The sequence below is a fragment of the Podarcis muralis genome, chromosome 2, assembly GCF_964188315.1.
Source record: "Podarcis muralis chromosome 2, rPodMur119.hap1.1, whole genome shotgun sequence".
Lineage (NCBI taxonomy): Eukaryota > Metazoa > Chordata > Lepidosauria > Squamata > Lacertidae > Podarcis > Podarcis muralis.
In genome coordinates this window covers 7,034,331-7,047,543 of record NC_135656.1, presented here as the reverse complement: position 1 = coordinate 7,047,543, position 13,213 = coordinate 7,034,331, and the positions used below count along the sequence as shown (strand labels likewise).

At 47.1% G+C, this 13,213-nt stretch overlaps 1 protein-coding gene across 1 annotated transcript; it reads right to left on the bottom strand.

Moving 5' to 3' along the window:
• Positions 1–4,990: 4,990 nt before the first annotated feature.
• LOC114593009 (keratin, type II cuticular Hb4-like) lies at positions 4,991–12,218 on the bottom strand. Its single transcript, XM_077923822.1, has 5 exons — positions 11,759–12,218; positions 10,695–10,820; positions 9,056–9,276; positions 7,530–7,561; positions 4,991–5,681 (listed from the first exon to the last, which is right to left on the bottom strand). The coding sequence occupies exons 1-5, from the start codon at positions 11,870–11,872 to the stop codon at positions 5,389–5,391; spliced, it is 786 nt and encodes a 261-aa protein (XP_077779948.1). The 5' UTR covers positions 11,873–12,218; the 3' UTR covers positions 4,991–5,388.
• Positions 12,219–13,213: the final 995 nt, after the last annotated feature.

Below are 13,213 nucleotides of genomic sequence, written 5' to 3'. Positions count from 1 at the left end.
TTAAAACTTGTGGGAAAGCTGGAAAAGGCAAATGAGATAATTTTTGTTGTCATCCTTGCTTCTGCTGCCCCCACCCCCCTTTCTTGGATAATCATAGAAGGATCATAGAATCACAGAGTTGGAGTCCTCTAGTCTAACCCCGTCCAAACACACAGTCCCCCATCCAATTTGAAACCATACTGGACCCTGCTTAGCTTTGCAAATGTGCTAGCAGTTTTACTGCAGCACTACTAATGCTGGTGGCACATATGGAAGCAGAAGCAGCGTGTGGTGGAGTCTCCTTCTTTGGAGGTCTTTAAGCAGAGGCTTGACAACCATATGTCAGGAGTGCTCTGATGGTGTTTCCTGCTTGGCAGGGGGTTGGACTCGATGGCCCTTGTGGTCTATTCCAACTCTATGATTCTATGAGTCTATGATTCAACACAGCTGTATGCCAGGATGCTGTAAGCAACTCCCAGCAGGTTGCCCAGGAAAGTAAAAAGACAAGGGAAGGTTTCTTACCATCCTTTTTTATTTGATATTTACAGAGAGAGGTTATAGAAGCAAAATGGTTGCTTCAGTCTGTCTCATGGGTAGGTCTGCTCTAGCCATGCTATCTGGGGCTGATGGGAATTGTAGTCCAATTGGGCCTATTTACAGTGGTCATACAACAAGGACTGGGCAGGGGGAGGTGCTGTGTTGCCCATCCCCCTGCCCAGTCCTTGTTGTATGCACTGACGTACGAAGGGGGGGCAGGGGAGCGCACCGCCCTGGGCACCATTTGGGGCAAGGGTGGCATTGTGGCCACCCCCCGGGACGCATGCCGCATGCCGCACCCTCCCGAGACACGCGCCGCATGCTGCGCAAACCTGGATGCGTGCCATGCCCCCGCGGGCACCGCACCATGCCCCTGCACCGCTCGCCACACCCCCCGTGGGCACCACGCCACACCCCTGGGATGCGCGCCAACCACGCCCCCACCTGTTCTCTGCTCTGGGGGCTGCAACATGCCCATCAGAGGACTGGCTAGGTCTCACCCAACTATGATTTAGCAGCAAACCACAGTGTTCCATGGAATACAAGAAGGGGAGGTGAGGGGAAGTTGTGGAAAGAAGTTATTGAAAATTTGAACTGTAATGAGTGAACCTTTTTTTTCTTGTTTTTTCTTTTCTCTTTTCTTTTTGTTTTTTGTACTATTTGAAACTTTAATAAATATTATTAAAAAAAATAAATAGCAGCAAACCACAGTGGTACCTCGGGTTAAGAACTTAATTCGTTCCGGAGGTCCGTTTTTAACCTGAAACTGTTCTTAACCTGAAGCACCACTTTAGCTAATGGGGCCTCTCACTGCCGCCATGCCACTGTTGTGTGATTTCTGTTCTCAACCTGAAGCAAAGTTCTTAACCTGAGGCACTATTTCTGGGTTAGCGTCTTTAACCTGAGGTACCACTGTACTCTTGAACAAAGGTTGGAAATAATTTCAGGGACTTGGAGAGGGAACCCAGGAGAGATAGCATGAATCATAGGTTGCAGCAGTGTCAGGAGTTGCTGAAACACAATTTTTAGGGCCAGATGTGTCTTTGGTCCTATTGTTGTTGTTTAGTCGTTTAGTCGTGTCCGACTCTTCGTGACCCCATGGACAAGAGCACGCCAGGCACCTCTGTCCTCCACTACCTCCCGCAGTTTGGTCAAACTCATGCTGGTAACCTCGAAAACACTATCCAACCATCTCGTCCTCTGTCGCCCCCTTCTCCTTGTACCCTCCATCTTTCCCAGCATCAGTGTCTTCTCCAGGGAGTCTTCTCTTCTCATGAGGTGGCCAAAGTACTGGAGCCTCAGCTTCACGATCTGTCCTTCCAGTGAGCACTCAGGGCTGATTTCCTTAAGAATGGATGCGTTTGATCTTCTTGCAGTCCATGGGACTCTCAAGAGTCTCCTCCAGCACCATAATTCAAAAGCATCAATTCTTCGGCGATCAGCCTTCTTTATGGTCCAGCTCTCACTTCCATACATCACTACTTGGAAAACCATGGCTTTAACTATACGGACCTTTGTTGGCAAGGTGATGTCTCTGCTTTTTGAAGATGCTGTCTAGGTTTGTCATTGCTTTTCTCCCAAGAAGCAGGCGTCTTTTAATTTTGTGGCTGCTGTCACCATCTGCAGTGATCATGGAGCCCAAGAAAGTAAAATCTCTCACTGCCTCCATTTCTTCCCCTTCTATTTGCCAGGAGGTGATGGGACCAGTAGCCATGATCTTCGTTTTTTGATGTTGAGCTTCAGACCATATTTTGCGCTCTCCTCTTTCACCCTCATTAAAAGGTTCTTTAATTCCTCCTCACTTTCTGCCATCAAGGTTGTGTCATCTGCATATTGGTCCTATTAGCAGGGCTTTTATGTCTAGAACCTGCCGCCTTCTTTGTCTGCTTGTTCTGTGCTTGCCTTTCCCACCCATATATGACAATCTCTGTTCCAAGACTGTGTGTGAGATTTGGGTGAGAAAAGTTCCTAATTGCTGTATGTGCCAGCATAACTCTCTACTTAGCACCATCGCTTTGTCCTTACTTGTTTCCTTTGCATTCCTGCCAAGAAAATCTGCAAGGCACCGAGTCAAAAGAAAATGAGAAAATCCCTCGGAAAGCTGCTTCCTAGACCAGTCGTGTTCTTCTTCCCCTCAGCCAGTTTCATTCCCATGATTTTAGCATAAGAGATCCTGATTTCATCCAACTGTGTAATTAGAAATGTTTACAAATTAACTGTCACTCAGCCAGTCATTTTGGCTTCAGTATTTTGAGTCCAGGACTAGTAGATATTGTACACAACAAATTGTTCCACACATCACAGTCTCCAAGCAATGAAAAGCTCCAGGGGCTGCAGCTTTTACCCAGGGTTCCCTTTCCTTGGAAAGTCAATGGAGACTGTGGCGTCTTTGGGATGTATCGTTTTATTTACACCTTAGGGGCTACCCCTCCTGCTTGCTCCACTCTAGTACAACCACTAGAGGTCAAACCTCTAAATTTGGCCAGGCTTCAGAACACCCAGGTGTTTTGTGGTATTTATCTACAGACTTCAGCCAATGACTGATAAAATGGTGGATGCCCTAGAATCTCATTTCGACAAGGGGTTAACCCCCCCCCCCGATATTTCCTCTGACAGTCATGAAATATTTTGCTCCCAGGACAAACTGCTCTGGATCGGCTCCAGAACATAAAACCGTGTACAATATTTAGAAAAGGATATATTGCATTCAGTTTCCATTTGCATCTAATGTGACCTTTCCTCCTGTGAGGTCAGGCAGCACACATAGGAGTCATCAAAACAAGAACCCTGAGAGGTCAGTTGGGTCTAGTGAAACTATTATTTGCTCAAGGCCAGCATATTTCAGGAAGTGCTAAAGAAGAGGGACTAGCAAGGGTCCGGGCAGGCTGTAGCTTCTCAGACCTTAGTTATGTTGGCTGGGGCTGATGGGATCTCGATTTCAATCACATGTGGAAGTCCAGAGGTTTTACAACTCTGGATTAGATTTCCCTCTATTCTGCTTTTCTTTCTTCGTTGAATTCTTCACTTCGTCCTGTAAATTCAGATTTAACCAGGAAGAATTCTTAAAATAATTCAGGAACTGATGCATGTGTGGTTTGCCGCAGTGTTTGCTTGCAGATGTAACTTACATAACCATCACATTTTGCATCTGGCCGTCATATCTTTGCATTATTTCTCCCCTCTGCAATAGCATCAAAATCCTCATTGTACCACATTCTACTCATGCAGAAATTCATGCTTGCTTGCTTGCTAGTAAAACCCCAAGCCAAAAAAAGAATTTCATCACATCAATGGGAGTTTTTGGCAGTGCTTTTTATCCAGGTACACAAGCATACTTTAGGGCCCTTAGTCATCTTTTTTTCTAAACAAATCACACACACACACACACACACACACACACACACACACACACACACTTAAATGCTTTATCCTTCCCTTTATAGGGACAATAGTCTGGCAATAATGAAGAGGGGGAAAACATGGAATCCCTCAAACCATTTTTTTATTTTTATTTTTTTTTATGCTCAGCACAATCCATTTATTAGAAACAGAATTCCAAAACAGGATGGGAAACAAAATGCATGCAGAAATGTATTATACAGAAGCACTTAGGGCAGTCAGTTGGAGGTAGAATAGCACACTTGTCTCATTATGCACATTGCAGGGCAGAGATGGAGAACCCATAGCCCTCAAATTGTAATTGGATGCCAATTCCCATCAGCCCCAGTGGGCAAAGACAGTGGGAGGTGCAGTCCAGCAACATCTGGAAGGCCATACGTTTATCCATCCTTGTTATAGGGAATGAAAATTGATCATTCTTCTATGTTAATGCCAGTTGGAATATTTAGAAGAGAACATGTATGTTTTCTGTTGTCTTTGTCCATGGAGTTTTTTGTTTTGTTAAAGCTATGGTTTTCCCAGTAGTGATGTATGGATGATGTATGGAAGTGAGAGCTGGACCATAAAGAAGGCTGATCTCCGAAGAATTGATGCGATTGAGTTATGGTGCTGGAGGAGACTCTTGAGAGTCCCATGGACTGCAAGAAGATCAAACCTATCCATTCTTAAGGAAATCAGCCTTGAGTGCTCACTGGAAGGACAGATTGTGAAGCTTAGGTTCCAATACTTTGGCCACATCATGAGAAGAGAAGACTCCCTGGAAAAGACCCTGATACTGGGAAAGATTGAGGGCACAAGGAGAAGGGGACGACAGAGGACGAGATGGTTGGACAGTGTTCTCGAAGCTACCAACATGAGTTTGACCAAACTGCAGGAGGCAGTGGAAGACAGGAGTGCCTGGCGTGCTCTGCTCCATGGGGTCACGAAGAGTCGGACATGACTAAAAGACTAAACAACAACAACAACATGTATGTTTTCACCCACACAGGAGTTTCTGGCCATCTTTATACTTAATCACAAGTATTATGTCCTGGGAAGACAAGCTCTTTGATCAGGTTTGGGCTTCAAGTGAAACCACACAGCCAGACTGACAGGTTAACGGAGGGAGACCCTGCCATCCAACAGCAAGAGGAGGGTGAAAATTGCAAAATAGCTCCCAGTATCCATAGATGGTACAGCTGTGTTCTGTGGCCCTAAGCCAATTTACTATAGCTACCAAGAAGACACATTTGTGTTGCAACAGCCAAGTCATTAAGCAAGATTGGTAGTTCATACAGCTTCTAGAAATGTATGGTGGGAGCCATCACTTTAGTGTTTCTGAATAAATACCATATTGACAGCAGGGCATTTGTAACATCTGCAAAGGGGTTTGTTTGGCAAATCTGCTGTTTTGAGTATTTGCTATTGGTAGGCAGTAATAGGGGGAGGTTGCCATTATTGGTCATCCGCGGTGCCAGCTGCCTATTGACCTTCCTAGTATCTTCGTCCGCAGTAGCCAGAAGGGGCTACGAACTTAACGCTGGAGCCCCTGCCACTCCCACAACTGAAACCCCGTGGAGGGGGACATGGTTCTCCGCAAGGTGGGCCACAGGGAGGAACACACGTCACCCCATCCCTGCAAGGATGCATGGCATCCACACATGAATCTCTGCCTGGCCCGCAGGTTGTCACTCGAGGGCCACAGGTTGTCGTGATCTTGCCGCGGGGCCCACACGCAGGTCGTGGGTCGGTGTCACACACAACTGCACCCTGGCTCCTTCGCACAGCTGGTGTGGAAGAGGGAGAAAAGCAACATGGTGGTTAGAGGTCAACTCACAAGAACATAAGAATAGCCTGCTGAATCAGGCCGATGGCCTATCTAGGCAGAATCCTGTTCTCACAGTGGCCAACCATATTCCTGACCTCATGCAGGATCTGAGCACAAGAGCCCTATCCCCCCCTTTGGCTTCCAGCTGTTGGTATTCAGAAACATTACTGCCTAAAACTGTTGAGGCAGAGCATAACTCGTATAGCTAGTAGTCATTGGTAGCTGTCAGGGGTTCAGGAGCAGAGGGACAGGAAAGGGAGGAATTAGAGACCGAGGGAGAGGAATCCGAGGGAGAGGTCAGCGATGATAGCCATCCGAGGTCTCTAAGTCTCTCCAGCGAATCAGAGGATTCACAGAAAGGGGCTCCCGTGGTCAGAGCTAGGGGGTTGCCAGAGGGAACACCCCAGGAAGGAGGGGCCAGAGGGGACTCAGAGAGCAGCAGCTGGAAATCGGGACCAGCTTCCCCACCGGAGAGCAGTAAGGGGGAGGAGTCCCAAACATCGGCAGCAGGCAGCTTTCCGTCAGCGGAAGGACATGAGTCAGGGTTAGCCACGCCTGCATCAGAGAGCGAGGAAACGGTCAAAAGGAAGGTCAGGGGCAGCGCGCGCGCGCCAAGTTCAAATGTACAAGAGGGGGGCGCAATGAGCAGCCCGGAGAGGGAGCCGGGTCCCAAAGCCCGCCGAAGAGAGGGGGAGGAGTCCGAAGGGTCCGCTTCCGAGGCGTCCAGGAAGGAAGGCACCCAGGGGGGTAGTAGGACCCAGAGGCGGAAGGAGAAACGTAGAAGGTGGAGTAAGGCTAGAGTCTTAAACTGGTGTACAGGGGGCGGAGACTCAGACGAGGCTTCGCTGGTCTAGGGTCTAGACGTAGAGACGCACGCTAGGGTTTGAAAATGGGAACTAAACTTCAATAAAGACTTTGTACAGTTCTGCTGGCTAGCGTTGGTCTTCTGTGAGCTGGGACCTGGAGGCAGTCTCTGACAGTAGCCCTATCTATGAATTTGTCCAATCCTCTTTTGAAGCTGTCCAAGTTGGTGTCCGTCACTCTCTTCCGTGGAGTGAGTTCCATAACTGTGTGAACTCACAAAACTGTCAGGAGCAGGTCAGCAATAAATCACACGGAGTCAGTGAAGTTAACTCTTCATTCAAAGTAACAAGACAGCTCGAGAGACCAGGCCCAGTGAGTGGAGCAACGCTTCCTGGTAGATCTTACCCCAATGGGGAAGTTGTGAGGACTGAAGGTCCCCACCTTCCTACAGTTCCTTAAGCCTCCTACTCCCCTCGGTGCTTCCCAAGCAATCTGAGACTTTGCCTGTATTTTCTCTGCCCTCTTCATACCTCTACTGGTTCTAGGAGACCAGGGAGAGGGGACATTAGGGCAGAGGTCAGGGCCCCCACATTTTGGAGTAACATCTAATGAATTTGATATTTAAGGGCATGTATTTTGTATCTTCATATTTCTGAACCACTCTAGGGTTTTCTTATGAAGTGGGACACAGAAATGTCATAATGACAGTAAAATTTTTAAAAAAAATGTGCACATTTCCCATAACGAGGGGAGTCATCCTAAGTACCAACTAAAGAGCCCCCCATAAGACCACTATTCCAGAGTCTAAACCTGTCTAATTGCACCACTGTCTGGCCTTCAACTCTCTGGCCTCACAGAAGTCATTATCTCATAGCTTGGGCCCCTGTCACTTTTCCTTGCACCCCCCCCCCAAATACTCATGATGAAAACATAATCATATCTCACTTCTCTAATAACCATCATCCCCAATATCACCCAAGAAGGGGGTCATCATAATACTTACAGATGTTCACAGCACATTCTCCCTCACCTAACCTAAAAAGCAAATCAGGGTATAAATAAAAATTATTATTATTAGTAGTAGTAGTAGTAGTAAATAAATGGGTTATTTCCTAGGAAATCACCATCACTGCTATGGATCATTCATCGACTGAAAAATCTTGGCCTGATATCACACATGAAGGATGTAGAATGGCCCTGCCAGCTTGTGTCTCATCTCATGACCTCTCTCTAGGGCTTTCTGACAATGGCCACCAATGAGTCACCCAAAGCTTCTTTCTATACCCTCCAAGGCACCATGGGGCAGAGCAGGGAGTGTTGTAGCTCAATGGCGGAGCACCTGCTTTACTTTCAGAAGGCCCCAGGTTCGAATCCTGTCATCTCCAGCTTGCCTTTCTTTTTCTTTTTTAAAAAAATTGAGTCGCAGATAATGGGGAAGATATCGTCCTCTTGAGGCTCTCAAGAACTGCTGCCAGTCTGAGCAAGCAATGCTAGACTTGAGCAGGCAAACAGTCTGATCTGGTATAAGGCAGCTGCTAAGTGCCACTGTCACTCTTCCTTGCTGGTTCCACTGGCAAGGAAGGATATTAACTGAACAATGTATCCTCTCCTAGTGTCTAAATCCCATTTCTACACGGCTGAAGTTAGCCTAATGGGCCAGCCTCCACTTTTGGCCAGTAAAGTGATAGGAAAACGTAGCCTACTGTACTTCTGCATTGCAGATTGCTGTTAAAACACCTAAAACAACTTTTAAAAGCCTGCAACTATTTAGACAAATCCACAAGGATTCAATAATGGTTTAGTGATTTCATCTGTTTCCTTCTCCTATGGAGACTTAACAGTGATATGGAACAACTTCTGACCCATTGAGTCAAGCATGCCCCATACAACTATTCTTTATTGATGATATGTATTTATTTACTGTGGACGTGGGTGGCGCTGTGGGTTAAACCGCAGAGCCTAGGACTTGCCGATCAGAAGGTCGGCGGTTCGAGTCCCCGCAATGGGGTGAGCTCCTGTTGCTCGGTCCCTGCTCCTGCCAACCTAGCAGTTCGAAAGCACGTCAAAGTGCAAGTAGATAAATAGGTACCACTCTGGCAGGAAGGTTAACGGTGTTTCCGTGCGCTGCTCTGGTTCACCAGAAGCGGTTTAGTCATGCTGGCCACATGACCCGGAAGCTGTACGCCGGCTCCCTCGGCCAATAAAGCGGGATGAGCGCCGCAACCCCAGAGTTGGTCACAACTGGACCTAATGGTCAGGGGTCCCCTTTACCCCCTTTACCTATTTATTTACTGTACTTATATCAGTTGCCCAATAACATATGCTCTCTGAGCACCATGCATTACGCTCTTCCAGGTGCTTGATATCCTCCTTTTTGCAGTTGTGGGCAGGCACAACAAACACACACAATGCATTTATCCAGCCTCATGTCTACAATACATAGCTAGTGTGCTACTTTTTGCTAGGTGGGCTCTAGACTGTGCTGCAGTGCAGCCGGTGTGCTAATTCACTCAGTCCTATGGTGCTCACCTGCATTCCTCTCCTTCCAGCAGCTTCCTGTAGGTGGCAATCTCAATATCCAGGGCCAGCTTGACGTTCATCAGCTCCTGGTACTCTCGCAGCTGGCAGGCCATATCCTGCTTGGCCTTGTGCAAGGCATCTTCCAGCTCAGCCAACTTGCATTTGGCATCTTTCACAGCTATCTCCCCACGCTCCTCAGCTGCAGCCACCTCCTCTTCCAGTTTTGCTTTCTGTGGTGGCAAAGGCAACAGCATCATAACAGCACATGAACTCAGCTATATTGGTCCCTGGACTGTGGTTTGCCTAGTTAATGTAATGCCTTATTTGTTGCAAACTCTAAAGAACTAGAAGGAGTGGTTTTGGGGGACACCCATAATTTCTCTGCATATTCCACAACACTTCAGGAGTTCCCCTGGAGATTTTGTGAGCTGACGAAGTGATAGGCTAATTATTGCTTTGTATATTCTTTCCCACACTGTGATCATTCCTTTTCAAAATGGTTAAACACAAGGAGCGGGGGGGACGGCGACGGGGGGATGGACTTTGCTGGATCAGGCCACTGATCCATCAATTCTAATGTCCTGTTCTTTGGTATGCATAAAAACTAAATAAATCTCCCACCCCTTGCTCAGCCTCTTATCAAAGAACAATGGCATAATTCAGATCCATGTTTCCTAACTATGATGATGATGATGATGATGATGATGATGATGATGATTTATTATTCATACCCCGCCCATCTGGCTGAGTTTCCCCAGCCATTCTGGGCGGCTCCCAATCGAGTGTTAAAAATAATACAGCATTAAATATTAAAAACTTCCCTAAATAGGGCTGCGTTCAGATGTCTTTTAAAAATAGGATAACTGCTTATTTCCTTGACATCTGATGGAAAGGCGTTCCACAGAGCGGGCACCACTACCGAGGAGGCCCCTCTGTGTGGTTCCCTGTAACCACATTTTTCACAATGAGGGAACTGCCAGAAGGCCCTCAGCGCTGGATCTCAGTGTCTGGGCTGAACAATGGGGATGGAGACGCTCCTTCAGGTATACAGGACCGAGGCCGTTTAGGGATTTTTGAATTGAATTGTGCTTGGAAATGTACTGGGAGCCAATGCAGATATCTCAGGAGCGGTGTTATGTGGTCCCGGCGGCCACTCCCAATCACCAGTCTAGCTGCCGCATTCTGGATTAGTTGCAGTTTCCGGGTCACCTTCAAAGGTAGCCCCACGTAGAGCGCATTGCAGTACTCCAAGCGGACGATAACTAGAGCATGCACCACTCTAGTGAGACAGTCTGCTTAACTAAGCTTAACACTCTTAGTTTCATTTAAGAGAATTCCCCACCCCACCCCCGTACTATTTATTCACATCAGATCTCCTACAATTTTACCTGGAATTGTTTTCAAGCAGTATTGAGGACTAAAAAACTGGAACTTTTTTTTTTTAAAAAAAGAAAAAGATGAGAGTAGCATTTGTTCTACATGCTGAACTCCGTACCCAGTAGTGATCTGTTGTGATCAAAGAAAATTCCTGCTTGACTGAAGTCACTTGGTTCCTTGGTAAGCAGCTGTGATACTTCAATTGCAAGTTTCTAATCTGCAGCTAACCTCACAATTATGACTTCCAAAACTCAACACTGTCCCGTCTTACCTGGGCTTTGACATTTGAAACTTCTGCCTCCAGCCTGTGGACCATCCGGGTCAGCTCACTAAGTTCTTCCTTGACGCTACGCAGGTTGTCACAGTGTTTGGCCGCAGTCGTTTTCAACTCTTGATACTAAGGCGAAAGAGAAGACGTTGGAACCACTGAAAGCCGGGTGTGGTGGGGGAAGTCACACAATTTCCCCTTGTTTCCCCTTCAGAAGCCCAGCTCTTACTGTGAAGCTCTAGCCAATGTATGTGGCCTCAGTGGGAAGTGATAGAGGCCAAGGAGAAGGGAAGAGAAGAAGAGTTTTGGATTTGATATCCCGCCTTTCACTCCCTTTAAGGAGTCTCAAAGAGGCTAACAATCTCCTTTCCCTCCCCCCCCCAACAAACACTCTGTGAGGTGAGTGGGGCTGAGAGACTTCAAAGAAGTGTGACTGGCCCAAGGTCACCCAGCAGCTGCATGTGGAGGAGCGGAGACGCGAACCCGGTTCCCCAGATTACGAGACTACCGCTCTTAACCACTACACCACACTGGATGGATGAAAAGGCCCCACCCCAAAGCAATCTAGAGAGGAGGCTGTGAATGAATATCAGGGAAATAGCTCCAGCAAAGGGAGATACTTCAAAACAATGGAAACTGAAGAGCACCCCTATAGCATCCTTTGACATCCACCCATCCTTGAGGGAACTCCCTTCTCTAGATTTCTTCCCATACCACGAGCCTCTTCTATTTATACCATCACTCATTTGCCTTGTCTTATCTCGTGCTTCCCATCCACAGCAGAATCTGCTCTCCCTGCAGTGCCTCATTCTGCCAGGTCCCAATGCCCAGTGATTCCTCCCAGTCACCAGTTGTTTTCCTTCCCCCTCCTTCTCCAGTTGATTGACACTGTACACATCTTTGCATGTGGGAAACACAGTTCTGTCTTAAACCCAGCAAAATGCAAAGGGCACAACTCTCCACTGCTGAAGGCAGAAATGTGGAAGCTGTATGTCCACCGTATGGAATGAGAGAAGTTTCCCATTCCTGCCTTAAGGCAGGCTAGATATTTCCACCACAGGGTTCACCTGGCAATGGCACCAAGCTTCAGCCTCAGCCCGGCTCCGAGAGGCAATATCTTCATACCGACGCCGGAATTCCTCGATGACACAGTCCATATTCAGGCCTCGGCTGTTGTCCATCTGCACTGTGACACAGGTGTCCGAAATGCAAGACTGCAGCTCGCGGATTTCCTGTCAGAGGGACAGAACACGGCCTGTCAATACTATGGAGTTTTACTTTCATGAAATTGCCTCCAGATTTGGCCTGCGCTTTTCAGAGAAGATGGAAGAATTCCTTTGAATATACCTGATCCCACACCCCACTCTATGTTCTCTAGCCAATGTGGGAGGATACCTCTGGTGGCCTGTTTGGGACAGAGGTAGCCAATACCTTCCAGATGTTGCTGGACTCAGCCCTAGCTAGCAAGGCCAGGGATGATGGGAGGTCAAGAACAACTGGCCAGAACCAGGCTGGTTTTGAATCTTCAGCTGCCCTGATAAGACTTGATGGTGCTAAAGGTCAACCACCCATACTGCCTTCCTATTATTCTGTGAGCATGATTTAAGGTGTGGGAGATTTGCACTAAAATGGCCTTAATGTCATGAGCTCAACCCAGTCTAGAATGCCCCCTCCTGCTCCTCTTTACCTCATAGTCTCCTCTAATCAATCACATTTTATTCCACCCAAGATGATGAAGTTGCCCCATGAACCTTGACAGAAGACCCTGGCCTAAGTCACCCACACCCACCATGCTGTTGTCATCCGCTGCTGCATCTGAATAGTTGGGGCCTCCACACAGCTGAAGAAATGTTTGATTTGCCTTGAGCTGGCTGTATTGTGAACTGGTTGAATACCAGGGGCAGAGATGGCAGTTGATGGTCTTGGCATCAAAAAAAATCCAAATGTTCTCTCAGCTACATGGAGGCTCACACCAAAGCTTCTGCTTTCTGCCTGAGAGGTCGAGAATATGTCTGTCTGATCTAGTTCTAACATGGTTTTCTTTCTCAGCTCTTACCCCAATTCAAAAATCTTTGTGTTTGCCTTTTGGGCTACAACCTGTCACAACAGACAGGAGCTGTGGTCCAAAAACAGGTTTTCCATCTCTGTAGTGAATGGGAGAGTGCCTTACCTCCTCAAAGGTAGCTCTGAAAAAGGAGATGTCTTTCCTCATGGCGTCCACTTTAGTCTCCTTTTCTGACTTGTCCATGAAAACACAATCCACCTCCTACAGGAACATGAGAATGAAATGAAGAAATATTGATAAGAAGCCAAGACTCTTAACAACTACCATTCAAGGTGCTAGGACAAGAATAGTGCTAAAACCCACTCAGGTCTAGAAACAAATGCCATATTTTGGAAGATTTGCCACTTGCCTTTTTAATAGTCACATACTCATTTTCAGCACATGTGCGGCGGTGACACTCCTCTTCGAACCTGATGAGGTAAGTGAAACATCTGAATGTTTATTTTATTTATTATAA

What these genes read in the sequence shown, in the direction of transcription:
- LOC114593009 (XM_077923822.1), bottom strand. Translation starts at nt 11,872, where the DNA reads ATGGACAACAGCCGAGGCCTGAATATGGACTGTGTCATCGAGGAATTC. An exon ending in AAGCTTGGTGCCATTGCCAG is followed by an intron (nt 10,821 to 11,758) that starts GTGAACCCTGTG and finishes CTTTCGCCTTAG; the next exon opens with TATCAAGAGTTGAAAACGAC. An exon ending in TTTCAAATGTCAAAGCCCAG is followed by an intron (nt 9,277 to 10,694) that starts GTAAGACGGGAC and finishes TTGCCACCACAG; the next exon opens with AAAGCAAAACTGGAAGAGGA.